The sequence below is a fragment of the Ruditapes philippinarum genome, unplaced genomic scaffold (assembly GCF_026571515.1).
Source record: "Ruditapes philippinarum isolate M1 unplaced genomic scaffold, ASM2657151v2 ctg8134_1_1_1_1, whole genome shotgun sequence".
Classification (NCBI taxonomy): Eukaryota; Metazoa; Mollusca; class Bivalvia; order Venerida; family Veneridae; genus Ruditapes; species Ruditapes philippinarum.
Genome location: NW_026866074.1, coordinates 33,497 through 52,905, shown reverse-complemented (window position 1 = coordinate 52,905; position 19,409 = coordinate 33,497). Strand labels below are relative to the sequence as shown.

The 19,409-nt window shown below is 31.3% G+C and overlaps 1 protein-coding gene across 1 annotated transcript in view; it reads right to left on the bottom strand.

Moving 5' to 3' along the window:
- The window catches only part of LOC132731195 (histone-lysine N-methyltransferase PRDM16-like), a 48,842-nt gene that overhangs the window by 9,574 nt on the left and 19,859 nt on the right, over positions 1–19,409 (bottom strand). The window contains exon 3 of the mRNA XM_060717331.1: positions 19,040–19,201. Coding sequence (XP_060573314.1) covers positions 19,040–19,201 — 162 coding nt within the window. The remainder of the gene's footprint in view (positions 1–19,039; positions 19,202–19,409) is intronic.

The following is a 19,409-nucleotide window of genomic DNA, read 5'->3' as shown; positions in this document are numbered from 1 at the left end:
AGAGAACGGTTTCACTCATTATATATAACACATTGACCATCTCCTGAATATCCCTTCTCTCATTAAATTGCCATAGGCCTTTCATTAAACACAATAAGACATATAAAAGAATGCATATTTTATTTCAAACAAAATATCCGATTGTCTCCCATGAGAAATTAGCTTCAAATGCTTTTTTATGTACCTGACTGCAAATAAGAAGTTTTTCACTTCTATCATCTTTTAGTTAAATAGTCTGTATTGACATTTTATTTTTATGCATTTTTTGTGTAAATGTGACTGAGTTTTTTGTCAACTTAACAAAGAAGAATTCAAAATAATTTCAATTTATTTTATGCTTTTCAGTGGATTACTGATTTATCCGTGAAAATTATATTTGATAATTTCACAGTGAAAATTATCAAACTATAATTTCACTTTTTTCAATGACGAAACTAATTTTTTAAGATTTTCTCCATGTGGTACCTCAATTTTATTTTTACTGACAATTCTGACAATGTCAGGCTGTTAAAAGAAATAGCAAAGCTAAAATAGATAAATAACTTAAATGTCAAAAGTAATAAAGAGAGAAAACTTACTTCTATTCCTTCAAATTTCAATCACCAAATTTCGTCTCTAAATTTTTTTGTTTCGTTTTTAGAGTCTGAAAAATACATTCCTTCCCCATGCAAAACTGCTCTTGATGACATTTGGGCATATTAAAGTATCATACGAGCAATAACTGCCGTATGCTTTATGAAAAATTGAAAAGCATTGACAGCCATCACTCGTAAAATAAGTAAAACAACCCAGCGTTCCTTAGCCAGTTGTTAGCAAGCTTCCAAGTTTTCCATTTTCCTAGCTCCTTTTCTGAATGTTTTCACTTCTGTCAACACTTATTTTTTGTCTGTTACAATCCTCAAATAAGTTTGATTTCTTTTAAAAAGGTGTATGACTAACAAATCCAAATTATATCCTTCTGAATCTTACACAATTATTTTCCTCCCATGAAATACACAACTTTATAAAATGGCTGCCGCTTACATTTTACAAAGCCAGGTCTAATATAAATTCGCAGTAAGTAACAGAAATATGGATGGATGGTTGGACTTTTTCTCCTACAATAATTGTTTGTTTTTATTATTAAAACAAGCGATCATTCATATTTTTTTTATAAAATGAATAAATATCACCGTCATTTAACATTGATTGGCGGACTTATTTTTCAGCTCAAGACTTCTTGTTTTAAATGAGAAATTCCGTCAAAATGGGGCTCTCAATGGGGGAAACAGATTTAAATATTAACGTGAAAATTATGGAAATTTCGTTTTAACTTGTTTTTAAGCATAAAATAAAAAGAAAATTTGTCTGTTTGTTGTGTAAGATGTAATTTTATTTCATCTCGTGAACTTTAAAAACAATATTCTCACTCGTGGCTACGCCACTCGTGAGAATACTGTTTTTAAAGCCCACTCGATAAAATAAAATTTCATCTTACACACAAACAAACAATTATCCTCTATGTAACATTGCTGAACTAAATGTAATTACAGTTAACATTACGAAAATGATTTTTTATTTATTTTGTAATTTAGAGATCGCCTGTAAATATTCATACGAGGCGAAATATTTTCATGATCTCGACATTGAGTCTAACCGGTCATTTGTCTGGCTGATTTATCATCATATTCATTTATAAATTATGTAGTCGGTCACTTGAGGAGACATTGGTGATTTCTAGTGATATATCTAGGGAACTGGTAAGATGTAACAATCGCCGAGATATGACCAAATATATGTTCAAATGGGAATAAAAACAAGCTTATCAATAACAAATATCACAATGAAAATGTTCCACTTCTCGAAAAATGGTTATGTATAAAGTAACATTACTTTTCATAACTGTCTGTCTCTAAAATATCGTTAGACCTTTAAAATATAGGACATTAAAAACCGGGAGTTAATGTATTCCATGCACAATTCAACTATTGTGTCAATGATGATGGGAAACCTCCATTTATAAATATCAAACACTTTGAATATATACGGTAATGATGATGGCAAACCTCTATTTATAAATATCAAACACTTTGAATATATACGGTAATGATGCACAGATAACGTCAGATCTAGTGCTATATAACAAGTTATAAATTAATTAAATAATTAAGGTAAGTGATATAGATTGAAAGGGTATAAACCGAGTTTATCGCGGAAAACTGCTTCATTAAAACTTTTAAGTGTTAAATGTATATCTTGTTTTAATCTATACTGTTTATCGATTTTGTAATTTTCTGCCAAAAAAGGTTCTGAACAAAAATATTTATTAGACAAAAAACTACCGTCATCTGAATAACTGGTTGCCAGTTAAACTACTGTTTTTATTAGAATACATTAAAACTATATTTTGTCACTCAATGAACCATTGCTGCACGTAGAAAAATGACTTTCCGGATATTTTGCTTTTATGTTCTCTAGCTATGCTTTGCTACTTAATTGATGATTTTGTTGCGAGTTGTTTTTAAATATTTAAAAGCTTAAAATGGATTTCTTACAGTTTTTGTATCAATTCAGTGACAGCTTTTACTTGATCTGTCTGGACATATGATTACAAGTATTACATAAACGACATGGCGACCTACAGACTATGACAAATATTTGTAAGTATCTTTATTTTCTGCTAAAGTGTATGTGAAGTGTATAACCGTATATTTTCATTTGGAATAGCAGCACGACGTTCTATCCATTATAATTATTTTTAATAGCTGACATATATATATTTATGTTCCGAAACAGCCGCTTCGTGAGCCGCGAGGTCGTTAAAATGAATGATCACCTGGCGTCTGGCATAGTGGTAGGAGTTTGGAGGTACATGGTATGCAAGCAAATGTGTCTCATAAGTCAAAAAAGGCTGGCCCTTGCAGTAGTGGTGACACTTTAATAAAACAATACTTTTTATTGGTACTTTTATGTATATGTTTGAAAATCGTCACAATTGCAATTTGGCACTTTCACCGATAATTTACACGTGTTTCCTTTTATAAAGAGATATAGATGTTGGATTTCTAAATCAAGCAGGGTCTTGAAACAATACTCAATTCTACACAACTTCGGTACGTTTACGAACAATCTTCAGTTAGATAACATATACCTAAGAAATAATATATCCCAAACAGTGATTTTATCGCTCAATAACAGCACTGTTTAGAGCTCGGATGCGAGGAATTATATCATGAGTGCGTAGTCCGAGTGATATAATAATGTGCATCCGAACGACAAACAGTGATGTTATCAAGCAATAAAATCACTGATTTGGATATATTATTTCGATTCTAACACGACATCAACAAATAAATGTTGCCGTACTTGATAGTTAAGCAAAATTGCGCCTGATTTGTTTCCGTACTTATTTTCAGCGCGTTGGATTTTTAGTGGTTACGTCACGTGTATAATGATTACGTCACATGTCTAAATATAGAAAGTAAAACTGTGCATCTGTTGCATAATAACACACACTTTCTTTTCTTCTATGTTCAATAAGGAAAAATGCGGGTCGTGTTAGAATGTTTCATATATCGTCGCTTGAAAACTGTAATGTTCTATCTCCAAATTTTCCAAAAACAAGTTAAATACACAAATTTGTCCGTAATGGACTGTTCTATCTCCTTGGCATGTTATATTAGTGCTTCAGAGCTTCATAAATAAATTACAACGAAACCATCCTGTTCTATCTCCACTAATTTAGTATGTCTTGATAAATAGACTGTTCTAACTTACTGGACTAATCATATCATCGATAAATGTCACGTGACCGGTGGGATATATGCAACATACTGTTCTAAATCCAAAATTATCGTATCAAAACATAGCATCAAATCACATGATAGCAGGACACCCGCCATGTTGTACGAAACATTTTGAGTTACATGGTTTGTTGTTCATTTCATATTTTAATACGAAATATAAGTATTGAATGGTATTATGTATTCATTTATTCCCTCCAATCATTGACATTTTAGTATTAAGTCCTGTAAATTAACTGCATGTGATTAAACAACAAGCAACTGATCATGATTTGAAAGTAATTTCGGATGTGTATTTTCGGATAGAAACAACTGTGATCATACAATTTCATCAAACAAATTCGTAAAAAAGAAAATTTGTTGTATGTTCTAAAGTTTCTTTAACGTAAGGTACATTCTGTCTCAGAAACCAATTATTTATCTTTATAACAGACACATATGAGTTAAAAAAATTGAATGTACTCATTGCCAGTATGAAACAAAAGCATAAGATGGTTTAGGTTACTGACCAATGTGGAATATTTTGGAAACTATAACAGAACTCCAAATATCAGGCTTTTGAGAGATAAAGATAAAAGCATTTCTGGGGCAAAAAAGGCCTTTAAGAAAATTTATAGATATTATACGTTTATTTATAATATATGTTTTCGAATGCGTTAATGTTATACAACTGCTTTATAGTAAACACATTTTATACCAAAGACAGAAGGAAGAAAAATATTCTTATACGTATATTTTGTTTGTCTTGTTGTTATTTGACTTTGAAATGAATAAATGAATATTTATATAGCATTATGTTTGTAATCTTTTTGTAAACGAACAATCTTTAAATATGACATTTTTCAAATATAAGTCATGCCTGCTCCACCTTTAAGGTCTTTTCTAGCAGATATGTTTTCATTGCCTATTTAAGTTAAAGAAACATTTTGTTTTACCTACCTTTAATAATAAGAACTTCTTACCAACACAAACAGAACGTGTAAAGCGCATAACAAAATAATTACTATTATTTCATACTGTTGGAAGGAATTTGAATTTGACCATCTTTTGAATTTTCATTAAAAAAAATCTTGAAAGATTTTTCCAGCATTCTAGAAAATTTGAAAGTTTTCTTTTCCCGTTTGCGACTATAACTTTCTTTTTCCAGACATTGAATCACTTTGAATGTGGCCAAAGTTATAAAAATAGATAAAATGTCCACAAAATTTATGTGGGTATTTTATCTTTATTTATTTAAATTATTTGCTTAAATGTCATTTAATTATGTAATGAATACAAGCATTTAAATAAGATTTCGAATGTCATAAGTCATATAGTTAGATACATATGGTGTAAGAAATAGTGTAGTGTCAAAGTCAACTAATCAAGGGATAATTAGCCGAGAGCATTTTTGGCAGCTTTTTAAAGATAAAACATACTGTTTTATATGATATAAATCAATTCAACTTAAAAGACATAATGTTCTAAGTCACATTGAACACTCTGATTTTAACAATTTTTGAAAAAAAGTTACAAGGACTGTTCTATCTCCAAATGTTTTTTTAGGTTTTTAAGCAAGGAAATATTAAAATCCACATATCTTTAACGATATTGAGATGTTCTCTCGACATCACGTTTAGTAGTTTTTAAATTTTCAAAATCAGACAATAAATAACAAAGTTATGCAATACTAAATCTTTACATGCTTTTTTCTCAAAAACAACAAATTGGCACTTAGAACAAAACGTTTTTCAAGCGACGATATATACATGTACATTAGTTAGAATGACCTAGACATTACTTTTATACATCTTAAAGTACTGAAATTCTATGAAAAGCCAAATATTGAGAAAGAAAGAAAAATAATAATTCTGAAGTATGGTGATCAGTTATTAAAAGTGATTCTTAGACCGTATTATCATAATGATGGCAATCATAAAATAAATAAAACAGAACTTTAAATGTTTCCCGACGTTTGATCAAATAAATGTAATTTAATAAGACGATCTTTATTGTTTTAGAAATTTGGTTTGTTGACGCCATTTCATTTCATATAGAATTAAATTACAATTTGACTTGTTTATCAAATAGATACTTTTGTTGATTTAAAGTGCAAATATCAATACGCTTATTTTATAAATAGTCAATTATGACTTGACAGATGTGTTATTAATAATGTAAGAAATATTGATAGCAAATTTATCATTAAGTTATCCTTGTTTTAAAATTTAAAATCTTACATGAACATAAATGGGCTGTTTAACTGATAAATACTTATTTTGAAATCCACCAAAATATTATATACATGTCAAAAATAAATTGCTTTTGTATGCTGATGATTCTGGTATCCTTGTATCTGGTAAAAGTTTATCTGTTGTTGAAAAGGCATTGTTAGATGATATGGAATTGGTCAGCCAATGGTTAGTGGACAATAAGTTGTCATTGCATTTGGGTAAAACCGAGTCAATTTTATTTGGGTCCAGGAAAAAACTTAGGTCACAATCTAACCTGCATATAACCTGTTCTGGTACATCCATTGAATCAACTTCATCTATCAAGTATCTTGGGATTACTATAGACCAAAATCTGTCATTTTGCGCCATGGCCGAGTCTGTTCTTAAGAAGGCCAACTCTCGGTTAAAATTTCTTTACCGCAAGAAAGAGTTTCTTACTCAGCATACCAAGAAACTTCTGGTTATGTCTCTTATTCAGTGTCACTATGATTACGCATGCTCTGTTTGGTATAATAGCTTGACACAGTCTTTAAAAAATAAGTTACAAACTTGTCAAAACAAAATAATGAGATTTGTACTTGACTTGGACTCTAGAGCCCACATTGACCCATCCCACTTTAAGTCCCTTAACTGGTTACCGGTCCACAAAAGAGTTGAACAGATAATGTTGTGTCATGTTTTTAAGATAAAAAAATGGCCTATCTCCGGATTACATGTCTGAACACTTTATTTCACAAGATTCCATTCATAATTATAGTACAAGACTTAGTCAAAAGGGTGGATATTGTCTACCTAAGGTCAAAGGCCAGGGTTCTAAATCATTTGCTTTCTCTGGTATTAAATTATGGAATGATTTACCTGTAAAGTTAACGGAGATCAACAGGTTACAAAGTTTTAAGGTTGCCATCAAAAGTCATCTTATGAACAGTATTTAAAATTTTTTTTTTTTTTTAAACATGTTTTTACATATTTCGGCTCAGGATTTTAAATTGTCTGCCATTTATCTTATTACAATTTTAGTAATGTGTTTTAAATCCTAGCTGTAAACAGGAGTATCATTAACTCAATTTGACTGTGATATACATTTTTATGATTTATTAGTATTCTTAAACATGATTATTTTAAGGTTTGCCTCTCTATGTCATGCCGCCAATACAAAGGACCACAATGGAAATAAGAGCTTTTTTGCCCTTTTTGTGTTATCCTTGGTTTTGGTGAGCATGTCATAGTTTTACTCGTATGTGATATAGTATTTAATAATGCTCATTATTTTATCCTATGTTATATTGTCAACTATGTATATGCTTCCTTTGCTGAAATAAATCTATCTATCTATCTATTTTACGGAAGGCATAAATTTTTATTTACGTTCCGGATGCCATTATGAGAACTTGACCGGCCTTGAAGGGTTGTCATGGCCGAGTGGTTAAGGTAATTCACCTCAAACCACTTGCCCATCACCGCTGTTGGTTCGAATCACGCCAGGGATGTTGTACTCATACGTATTCGTGTGAGGAATTCTACCTTATAAGGTATCCGCTCTTATCTTAAATTATGCACACCCGTGCACTCCACCAGTAAGAAGAGAAGTTGACTTATGACCATTATAGTGTCGGTTATGGTCAGGGTTTAACTCCGAACCAACACTGTAATGGTTAGATGTCGACCTTCGAGATTTAGTGGTGGACACCGAAGATCCAAATGCACCTCCGTTCATTATTTCAGGCACGCTTGTTTGATACATTTAGCAACATGCAAGAAAAATTGTTTTAAAAGATACTCCACCGAAGTAAAACTGGTTAACTTGCGTATGTTATTCTAAGTTTTCAATACAAAAAGAAATGTTATCAGATAGAGTATTGAGTATGATTTATTTCATCCTTTGATATATACAGTTTAACAGTTTATATCAAATTTGCATTCAGGCCATCGGCCCATACACATGAATTTGTAAACCAACGATGTTATCTGAAATCAAGCCTACATCATCTGCAAACATTAAAAGAGAAATTTCAATATCTCCAGGTGATAACTGCACACCATGAGTAGCATTTTGTCTCAAGAAGGACACCTAATCATTAATAAATAAGCAAAACAAAATTGGACTGAGCTTACATCCTTGTCTTAAACCTAGAGGACTTTCAAAGCAATCAGTAAAATTATTATTACTACTTTTTACACATGCTTTTACTGATTTATATATACTCTGTATACCAATAAGTAATTTACCTTCAAAACCATGTTAGTACAATGCATAATAAAGTTTTGATCTATTTACAGAATCAAATGCCTTCTTGAAATCTATTAATGCTACATAAACCTTTTTACCTTTCATACCTAAATATTTACACACTATTGAATATAATACAAAACCATTATCAACGGTCGAATATCCACTACGAAAACCGGATTGGGCTTCAGTTATTTTATGAAGAGCCTCAGAGTAAAAAGTTACACGTGTTGTGAATATACTTATATATAACTTACTAAAAATATCTTAAAGAGCAATACCTCTGTAATTATCTGGATTGTTCCTTTTTATATCAAGGTTTGCATATTATTAAAAAACACATTTTGTAAACATGGAAATTAGTTTATAGCATAATGATATTGATGATCTTTAAAAGGAGGTAAACACCTATTTTACAGTATTGATTCAGGTGTCTCCTTTACTTGTTTTTACCTTGACTTCATAAATTTTGTAATCATTAACAAATTAACATGAACGTTTAAGAACTATCCTAATTCCTTTACATATAATTTTACAATGACAAAAACAATCCCCTATCCTTCAAATTTTATTTTAGAATGGTTAGAACTATCATTGAATGGTTACAACCATTCATTACATTTTATTTTAGAATGACCAATACAATGAGATTCGCCCATTTCAGTTTGAAATTCTAAAATGACCAATGAAAATTCTTCTTAAATTTAGTCCTTTCCTGTTAATTTAAGTCAGACTGATTTCAGACGGACTTTGTCCTAGTTTACTCAAAGGGAACCACTCATGTACAGTTTACAGTATTTAAGTGCAGAGTGCGCCGAACGTATTAATGTTCATGATTAAAACTACAAAAATTAATACAAAATTTAATGTATCACTTAATAGATGAGCAGTTAATAAAAATATATCGAGACGAGTAACGGTTCACTTGGTGTTTGTCATTCTACTTTAATTAGCATATTTGTTCTGTGTTAAACCATTTACCTCAAACGCTTTCTCTCCTGTATGTGTAAGCAGGTGACGTAATAAACCGGAAGAAGATGGGAACGGTCGACTGCGTATAGGACACACGTGCCTCAATTCTTCAATACTTTTATTCATTGAAAACACATTTTCATATGAATATAAACAGCTAACAAAACAACAAAAACTTCATCAAACATAGGTAATACATAGTTACAAGTACAATTACAAGATTGACACAATTTCAACACTTAAAATGAATAATGCTATATGCAATTGTTGCTATGCCATTGTAAAATAGAAAGTAACAAAATTAGAGAATAATTTACCAAAAATTCTCATTTAACAACTAAAAGGGTTTTCTTACAAAGTAAAGCTATTTTTTTTAAATTTAACATGATCTTTACTGTTAGTTCATTCAATTTATAGGCATTTGAGTGAAAATAATATTTCGTATCATTTTTGTTCTGATTTCTTTAAAAGTATCACATTCAAGCAAATAATGAAATTCACCACCAATTATGTTTTATTACAATGAGTACAGGTACTTAGAATTTTTCAATGCCAAGATGGCGGCCCTTTTCTATAGGGAGATGGTGATTTGTAGTTCTAAATTTGCAAAGATATTTCATAAGATCAAAAGATAGTTCGTCTAAATATTCTTCAAACTTTCATTCCTTTTTTAAACACATTTAGGATATGTATCCACTGTGTTGTACCATTCATCTAAAATCAAATCATTTAATTTGGTTTTAACATTTTTGAACTTTAACAAATTACGAACATTCTGATTTATAAAATACTCAGAAAGTCCCAAATCATTTAGTAGTGGTTTCGGAATGTCGTCATTTCCGGTTGACCATAAACTTCTTCATAATTGCTGTGTTTGTGTCTGTGTGTCCCCTTTTATACACTACGTATCAGAAAACATTTTTGTTGTACACTTTTGCAAATTTTGTTTTTGTATGATATATAAACACGCTTATTTTGTTTGTTAAATTGTTATATTTTTTGCATTAGATTTACTATATTAGAAATTTATCTTCTCAATAAATTATAAGAATGGTCACATTTAAAACAGATATAAGTTGACAGGTTTACTTATAACACAATTGCATTACTATGGGCATTAATATTTCCAAAATCCGATATTGATAACTTGAATTTACTGTACATATACATGTATGATAAAATTGATTACTCATGAAAATTCCAGGCTTAATTAATCCTAACCTCCAGGGATCTAAATTGATGAAACATTGCAATACTTGAACTGTGATTTTAATCAAATTACCTCCATATGATATACTTAAGGTTTAAATTGATTAATTAATCAAACATTTATCCTGAAAGCAGATGCAAAATTGTCTCACTAATAATTGGTGTGAACAGATCATGAAATTTCTAGACAGTAAGAGTTAAAGCATAGGTGAAGGTGTTGATATGATTTAAACTGAAGATCAGTACAAATTAAATAAGTTTAAAGACAACAGACGACAAAAAAATAGTTTAAAATCTAATTATGCTGCAAAACAATTCATATCCCTTTATATACCTTTGACATTGTCATCTTTTCGTTTATATTTTATCAATATCGCCCCCGCACGCAAGGTAGTTGTTTTCTGGTCATGCTTGTTAAACTGTCGCACTAAGCTCTTTTTCTTATTTCATTTTACCTATTTCTGTATTTATTCTGATGACTGTTTCCACTGTTCTTTTTAATTTAAATAGTTATCATATGGTTATACAGGGGCATTTTGAATCAAATGATAATTCGAAATTAATGGAAAAAAAACGATTTCATCTATACCATTTGTGTACAGTTCAAAGAAAAAAAGAATGATAATGTCCTATTAGGAAGAACAGTAGAATTGTATTACAGAAACACACCTTAACTTTATTGCTTTTATTTTTAGACAGTTTCTTTCATGTCTAAAAATGCCATGCACTAATATGATTAAATAATTGATTAACTTTCTGCAATAAATTGTCAAGATATGCTTCGTGTATTGGTGCAATGCTATAAAAGTTAATTAGTTTGAGAATTTCTGTACACGAATAAAAATAATAGGTTATTTTTGTGTAAAAAAATGTTTTTAAAAAGCGTTATATATATCCACAGCAAGTATAAAATGCTTCTACTTTAACAAACAACGCTGTTCAGTCTTCATATTTAAGCTTTGCTTTGGTATTAAAGCACCATGTATATTATACACATTTACATCTTATATGTGACACGTATCTGTATGCTTGTTATTTACTGATTAATCAAGCTTTCTACATCTTTGAGACGAGAGTATGACGTGTTCAATCTCAAAAGAAGAGCCGATAAATTTAACCATCACTAAACGCTGTAATTTATTCATATACATGTATGTAAATTATCATCTGCCTCATCTGCCTCATCTGAGGAAATAATATTTATTTTGATATTTATAATTCTATCAAGATGACCAATAACTGAGGACATATATGGCTTATTTTCTGGCAATATCCTTATTGTTTCTTAGTTTTGCCAGGATCTAGTCCATGGCAAAGTGGTAAAGGTTGTTGAATTTTAATAACTTGCCCCTCAGTAAGTTAGTATCAGAACATTGGATTTATTCATATGAGCATGCAAACTAACGGAACGTCTGTGGTTCTACCAATATCCCTGCTCGTACCTTAGCAATTTCTCTGCCAGTAAAGCTGGGAAGGTCCCATATGATGTGTTCACTGAAGATTGCACTTTCTTGTTGATCTTTGTTTTCATAATATACAGTGTAAGCTTGACTTAAATCATGGAGATATCATATTTAATGAACTATTTTAAAAAAATAATGACCTTTCCCTTGTTGATACAAATAATGACTTCTCCCTTGTTGATACAAATAATGACCTCTTCCTTGTCGATACAAATAATGATCTCTCCCTTGTCGATAAAAATAATGACCTTTCCCCTGTTGAAACAAATAATGACCTCTTTCTTGTTGATACAAATAATGACCTCTCCCTTGTCGATACAAATAATGACTTCCCCCTTGTCGATACAAATAACAACCTCTCCCGTGTTGATACAAATAATGACCTCTGCCTTGTCGATACAAATAATGACCTCTCCCTTGGTGATACAAATAATAACCTCTCCCTTGTTGATACAAATAATGACCTCTCCCTTGTCGATACAAATAATGACCTCTCCCTTGTCGATCGAATAATGATCTCTCCCTTATCGATACAAATAATGACCTCTCCCTTGTAGAAACAAATATGACATCTCCCGTGTCGATACAAATAATGACCTCTCCCTTATTGATACAAATAATGACTTCTCACTTGTTGATACAAATAATGACCTCTCCCTTGTTGATACAAATAATGACCTCTCCCTTGTTGATACAAATAATGATCTCTCCCTTGTTGATACAAATAATGGCCTCTCCCTTGTTGATACAAATAATGACCTCTCCCTTGTCGATACAAATAATGACCTCTCCCTTGTTGATTCAAATAATGACCTCTCCCTTGTGGATACAAATAATGACATCTCCCTTGTTGATACAAATAATGACCTCTCCCTTGTTAATTCATATAATGACCTCTCCCTTGTCGATACAAATAATGACCTCTCCCTTGTTGATACAAATAATGACCTCTCCCTTGCCGATACAAATAATGACCTCTTTTGTTGATACAAATAATGACCTCTCCCTTGTTATTACAAATAATGACCACTCCCTTATTGATACAAATAATGACCTCTCCCTTGTTGATACAAATAATGACCTCTCCCTTGCTGATACAAATAATGGTCTCTCCCTTGTTAATTCATATAATGACCTCTCCCTTGTCGATACAAATAATGACATCTCCCTTGTTGATACAAATAATGACCTCTCCCTTGTTAATACAAATAATGACATCTCCCTTGTCGATACAAATAATGACCTCTCCCTTGTTGATACAAATAATGACCTCTCCCTTGCCGATACAAATAATGACCTCTCTTGTTGATACAAATAATGACCTCTCCCTTGTTGATACAAATAATGACCTCTCCCTTGTTGATACAAATAATGACCTCTCCCTTGTTGATACAAATAATGACCTCTCCCTTGTTGATACAAATAATGACCTCTCCCTTGTTGATACAAATAATGACCTCTCCCTTGTTGATACAAATAATGACCTCTCCCTTGTTGATATAAATAATGACCTCTCCCTTGTTGATATAAATAATGACCTCTCCCTTGTTGATATAAATAATTACTTCTCCCTTGTTGATACAAATAATGACCTCTCCTTTGTTGATACAAATAATGACCTCTCCCTTGTTGATACAAATAATGACCTCTCCCTTGTTGATACAAATAATGACCTCCCTTGTTGATACAAATAATGACCTATGCTTTGTTGATACAAATAATGACCTCTCCCTTGTTGATACAAATAATGACCTCTCCCTTGTTGATACAAATCTCTATGGCCACGGAAAATTAGTTCGTCGGGCATGCATCTGTTAATATCACATTATACTAACTGACCTGTTAACTGCCATTTCAGATATATCAGTTTATTGGATGATACTGGCATTGTAATATACCGTTGTTTCTAATATGAGCTATATATCACGCTATTTTGTATTGAACACATCACGATATTAATCAGTTGAACACAATAAAATTTTGACAATAAATTGATCAATTGTTCTGTCAATTTGTTTAGTCCAAATTTGTCTACTTTTTGTTTCGTCTCGACAACGGTGCAGACGCTAAGCAACGGCGCGGACTTTCTGTAACCGTTGGTAGGAGTCTGCACCGTTGGTGAGGCGAAACAGAAAGTAGACATATTTCGACAAAACAAATTGACAGAAGAAATGTTGAAATTGCACAGATAATTTTATACATTTACTGTAATAAACAAGAGAATTCACTTCAATATAAGTGCCTCTTGTACGAAGATCGACTCAGACATTTACCACTTCTTTCGGTTCGAATTTCATGTACATTTTTTTACAAAAGTTTTTAGTAACACAAATCACATATATAATATGTAAAATACATTGTGAACTTATTGATCTTATAGTGAATTTATTTTTACGTTACATTCAACCATTCTTTGACAATATAAAACGGATTTGTCTAAATACATAGAAAATAAAATGACACGTACATTCTTAATTGTTGTGTATCTTCCTCCATCTTGGATGGAAGCACCGAATCACGGAAAATCTGCACCGTTTCACGTACCCGACAGTGATAATTGTAAAAAATATTTATAAACGTGTTTTTACTATACAAACCTACATTAAAATTGAAAGTCAAACATACTGTATTCACATTATATAATATTAAATGCACCTGATTAATAAATCCATCACCAAATAACAAATAATATTTTCTCTATTCTTACCATTATACCATGAAGAAAAAATATCTTGTATATCTTTCAGTTTGATAAAACCATTCACCATAACTAATTTAAGGTAATACCAAGGGGAACAGTTGCCTCATGGTTAAAGTGTCTGCCTCTCAACCCGTAGATCATGGCATCGAGCCCTAAACGGGTCACGACCATACTTCTTCATATGACACCAGTACTGGTTTGTTCTAGGAAGCGGACTCGAAAATGATTAATATAAGTTGCAAAAACTTGTTTCGCAATTGAGTTTAAATACCAACTAAACCCAATTAATCTAAAGGAACGTACGATCGAAGCATCCCGCCGGCGCAGTCTGTACTGGTCGAATGGCTATTAAATTATTTAAATATATTCAATTAAAATTGTTCTCTTACACAGATTTCTTATATTCATGTAAACATTTTTAATCACCTTGGTGTTTACAAATAAGCTGAAAGCCAAGATAGTTGAATAAAATTATTTTTAAGGTGAAAAAAAGATTTCCCGCATTTTTATGTACAATTAAAAGGAAGAGTATCCATTGGTAGCTTGTCCGGTCTACTTTCTCCATGACTTTAAGTCTAATGGTCATAAGTCTTTCACCACTGATTCATATATCATGTGGGATTTGTCGTCTGTCACGTATGGCATGAAGCTAGAGTATTTTTATTTCATATACTGACGACAAACCCACTTTAATCACTTTAATGTGTTAATTATCAAACTTTATAAATATATACGGAAATTTATCATAAAGCAAAGCAAGATACATGTATGTATCAAGTATTTAATTTATAAAAAAATAGTTAATCAATTAATTAATTTAATCATCAATTAAGGTAAGTGATAAAAGCAGAGTATGTACCGAGATAACCTGCTTATAATTGAAGCTGTTTTAGATCAAAGGAATCTATTGTTTACTCTATAGAGTTTATAGTTATTCATGTAAGTAGTTTTCTTATCGTGATTATAATATATAAAGAAGGTTTGATTGACAAAAATCAGAATAAAATTGTTATAGAACATCAATATTGAGCAGAAGTTTTTTTTACATATGAAGGATTGTTGAAAATATTACAATAAATCTTCACCTGAATATTGGGTTGACATTTTAAAAGAACTGTTTTCATAAAATACAACAGAAAACAACTTTGTTTTTCAATTCATGGAACAATTTTGCATGTAAACAAATGACATTCTTTTTTTATTAATATTTAAAAGGAAATTTGAGAAGTACATGTACTTCCTAAAGTTAATGTAACATTGTGCCCGATATTTTGCTTTTTATATGTCAACTAATGTTCTCTATGTTTTGATAATTAATTGATGATTTTGTTGCGAATGTTTTTAAATATTTAAAAGCTTAAAATGGATTTTTAACAGTTTCTGTTACATTTCACTTACAGTTTTACGTGAACTGTCTGGACATATGATTACAAGTATTAGATTAACGACACTCAGGAAAGTGTCAAATTAAAAGCGTCAGAACATTCAGTTCGAAATATTTTAGCTTTAATGGGTACATTTCTAAATGTCTGACAATCGTTAACTGGCACTTTCTCTCAATAATTGACATAAACTGTACATATATGAAACATTTTTTGTTTGTTTGTTTGTTTGGGTTTTACGTCACATCGACACAGTATAGGTCATATCGCGACGTTCCAGCTTTTACTGGTGGAGGAAGACCTCAGGTGCCCCTCCGTGCATTATTTCAGGCACGAGCGGGCACCTGAGTAGAACCACCGACGTTCCGTAAGCTAGCTGGATAGCTTCCTCACATGAAAGAATCTAAGTCCCTGTCGGGATTCGAACCCACAGCGGTGAGGGGCAAGTGGTTTGAAGTATGAAACATTTTTAGTTTAGATGTAATCATAATGTAAACTAACAGAACGTCTGTGAAAAGTAAAACGTCTGTGAAAAGTAAAACACTTCTATTATTGTGAAGAATGGTGACCATGTTTTTACAGCAGTGTAGACAGTTATAAAATCAAACCTATTAATGAAATTACAGAACTGATTATATTTGTGTTTCTTCAGTCTATATAAGGATTAATAACAAAGCACAGCAAATATTAAGAACTATTTACAGAATAAATATTATCATCATAATGATGACTATCATTAGTGTTTTACAGACGATTCTAAATGTTTCCTGACTTCAAACTCATTTAAGAAAATTGTTCAAATAAATATAATCTAATAAGACGATCTTTACAGCTTTAGAAATTTGGGAATAGGGACGATTTCATACGGAATTGAAACACAATTTGACTTGCTGATTAAATAGATGACTTTAACTGATAAAATCAAGTGCAAACATCAATCATTTAAATATTCAAGCTAATTTGACAGATGTGTTATTAATACGGTAAGAAATCGTTATTTGTATAGCAAGTTATCCTTAAAGGCACATATTATGCCTCAGAAATGCTTTTCATCTTCTTTTTCTTTTCTGTAGAAAGGACAAACATGCGTTTTTATTTAAAGATTTATAATATGTGAGATGCTTATAACATGAGGTGTGAACAAATTTGTGATTAAACAAAATGTTAGTATGAAAAAGACTTATTTCCTCTAACTGTAAAAATTATTCAGACGCAAAATATGGCCTAGAAATTTGGCCAAGGAGTAAATTTTGGACATTGCCGAGTGGTTAGATACGTTGACTCCGACACACTTGACCCTCATGGCTGTTGCAAGGACTTTGTATTTATATATATGAGCCGCGTCATGACAAAACCAACATAGTGGGTTTGCGACCAGCATGGATCCGGACCAGCCTGCGCCTCCGCGCAGTCTGGTCAGGATCCATGCTGTTCGCCATCAGTTTCTCAACTTGTAATAGGATTTGTAAGCGAACAGCATGGATCCTGAACAGACTGTGCGGCTGCATAACTAGACTTGGTACTGATCATTCCTGTAAAGTTTGGATGAAATTGCACCAGTAGTTTATGAGGAGTAGTCCGGACAAGTTTTGTGACGGACGGACGGACTGACGGACAGACAGACGACGGAGAAGTGATCCCCATATGTCGCCAATACTCCGTATAAGCGACACAAAAATTAGAATAAAGTTGTTATACAACATCAATTTTGAACAGAAGTTTTTCTTTTTACATATGAAGGATTGTTGAAAATATTACAATAAATCTTCACCTGAATATTGGGTTGACATTTTAAAAGAACTGTTTTCATAAAATACAACAGAAAACAACTTTGTTTTTCAATTCGTGGAACAATTTTGCACGTAAACAAATGACATTCTTTTTTTATTAATATTTAAAAGGAAATTTGAGAAGTACATGTACTTCCTAAAGTTAATGTAACATTGTGTCCGATATTTTGCTTTTCATATGTCAACTAATGTTCTCTATGTTTTGCTAATTAACTGGTGATTTTGTTGCGAATGTTTTTAAATATTTAAAAGCTTAAAATGGATTTCTAACAGTTTCTGTAACATTTCACTTACAGTTTTTACGTGAACTGTCTGGACATATGATTACAAGTATTAGATAAACGACAGGAAAATGTCAGTTTAAAAACATCAGTACATTCAGTTCGAAATATTTTAGCTTTAATGAGTACATTTCTAAATATCTGACACTCAATAACTGGCACTTTCTCTCAATAATTGACATAAACTTTATATATATGAAACATTTTTAGTTTAGATGTAATCATAATGTAAACTAACAGAACGTCTATGAAAAGTAAAACATTGGGGAAAAAACTACTCTTATTGTGAAGAATGGTGACCATGTTTTTACAGCAGTGTAGACAGTAATAAAAACAAACTTATAATTATTATTGAAATTACAAAACTGATTATGTTTGTGTTTCTTCCGTCTATATAAGGAATAATAACAAAGAACAGCAAACATATTCAAGAACTATTTACAGAATAAATAGTATCATCATAATGATGAATATCGTAAGTGTTTTACAGACGATTCTAAATATTTCCTTAAAGAAGATTGTTCAAATAAATATGATCTAATAAAACGATCTTTACGGCTTTATAAATTTGGGAATAGAGACGATTTCATACGGAATTGAAACACAATTTGACTTGCTGATTAAGTAGATGACTTTAGCTGATAAAATCAAGTGCAAACATCAATCATTTAAATATTCAAGCTGATTTGACAGATGTGTTATTAATACGTTAAGAAATCGTTATTTGTATAGGAAGTTATCCTTAAAGGCACATATTATGCCTCAGAAATGCTTTTCTTCTTCTTCTTTTCTGTAGAAAGGACAAACATGCGTTTTTATTTAAAGATATGTGAGATGCTTATAACATGAGGTGTGAACAAATTTGTGATAAAACAAAATGTTAGTATTAAAAAGACTTATTTCCTCTAAATGCAAAAAATATTCAGACGCAAAATATGGCCTAGAAATTTGGCCAAGGAGTAAATTTTGGACATTGCCGAGTGGTTAGATATTTCCCTTTCTGTTAAACCGTTTACCACAAACCTCACATTCAAACGGTTTCTCTCCTGTATGTGTAAGCAGGTGACGTGATAAACCGGAAGAAGATGGAAACGGTCGACTGCATATAGGACACACGTGCTTCAATGACGGTTTCTGAATGTCGTCATTTCCGGTACCTCTAGAATCGTTCACAGAGTCTACAAAACAAGAAAAGTAACGTTGTAAACTATTTCATTTAAAACTCAAAACTAGCAAATAAGTAGCAGTATATTTATGATAATTAAAGTCATTAAAACAATCAAATACATGTACTAAACGACATGGGTTAGTCAAGTAGAGCTACCATTAACAAATAATATTCATATTTAGTGCAGTTATATATCTATGTCATGCAGTTAGGCTTTT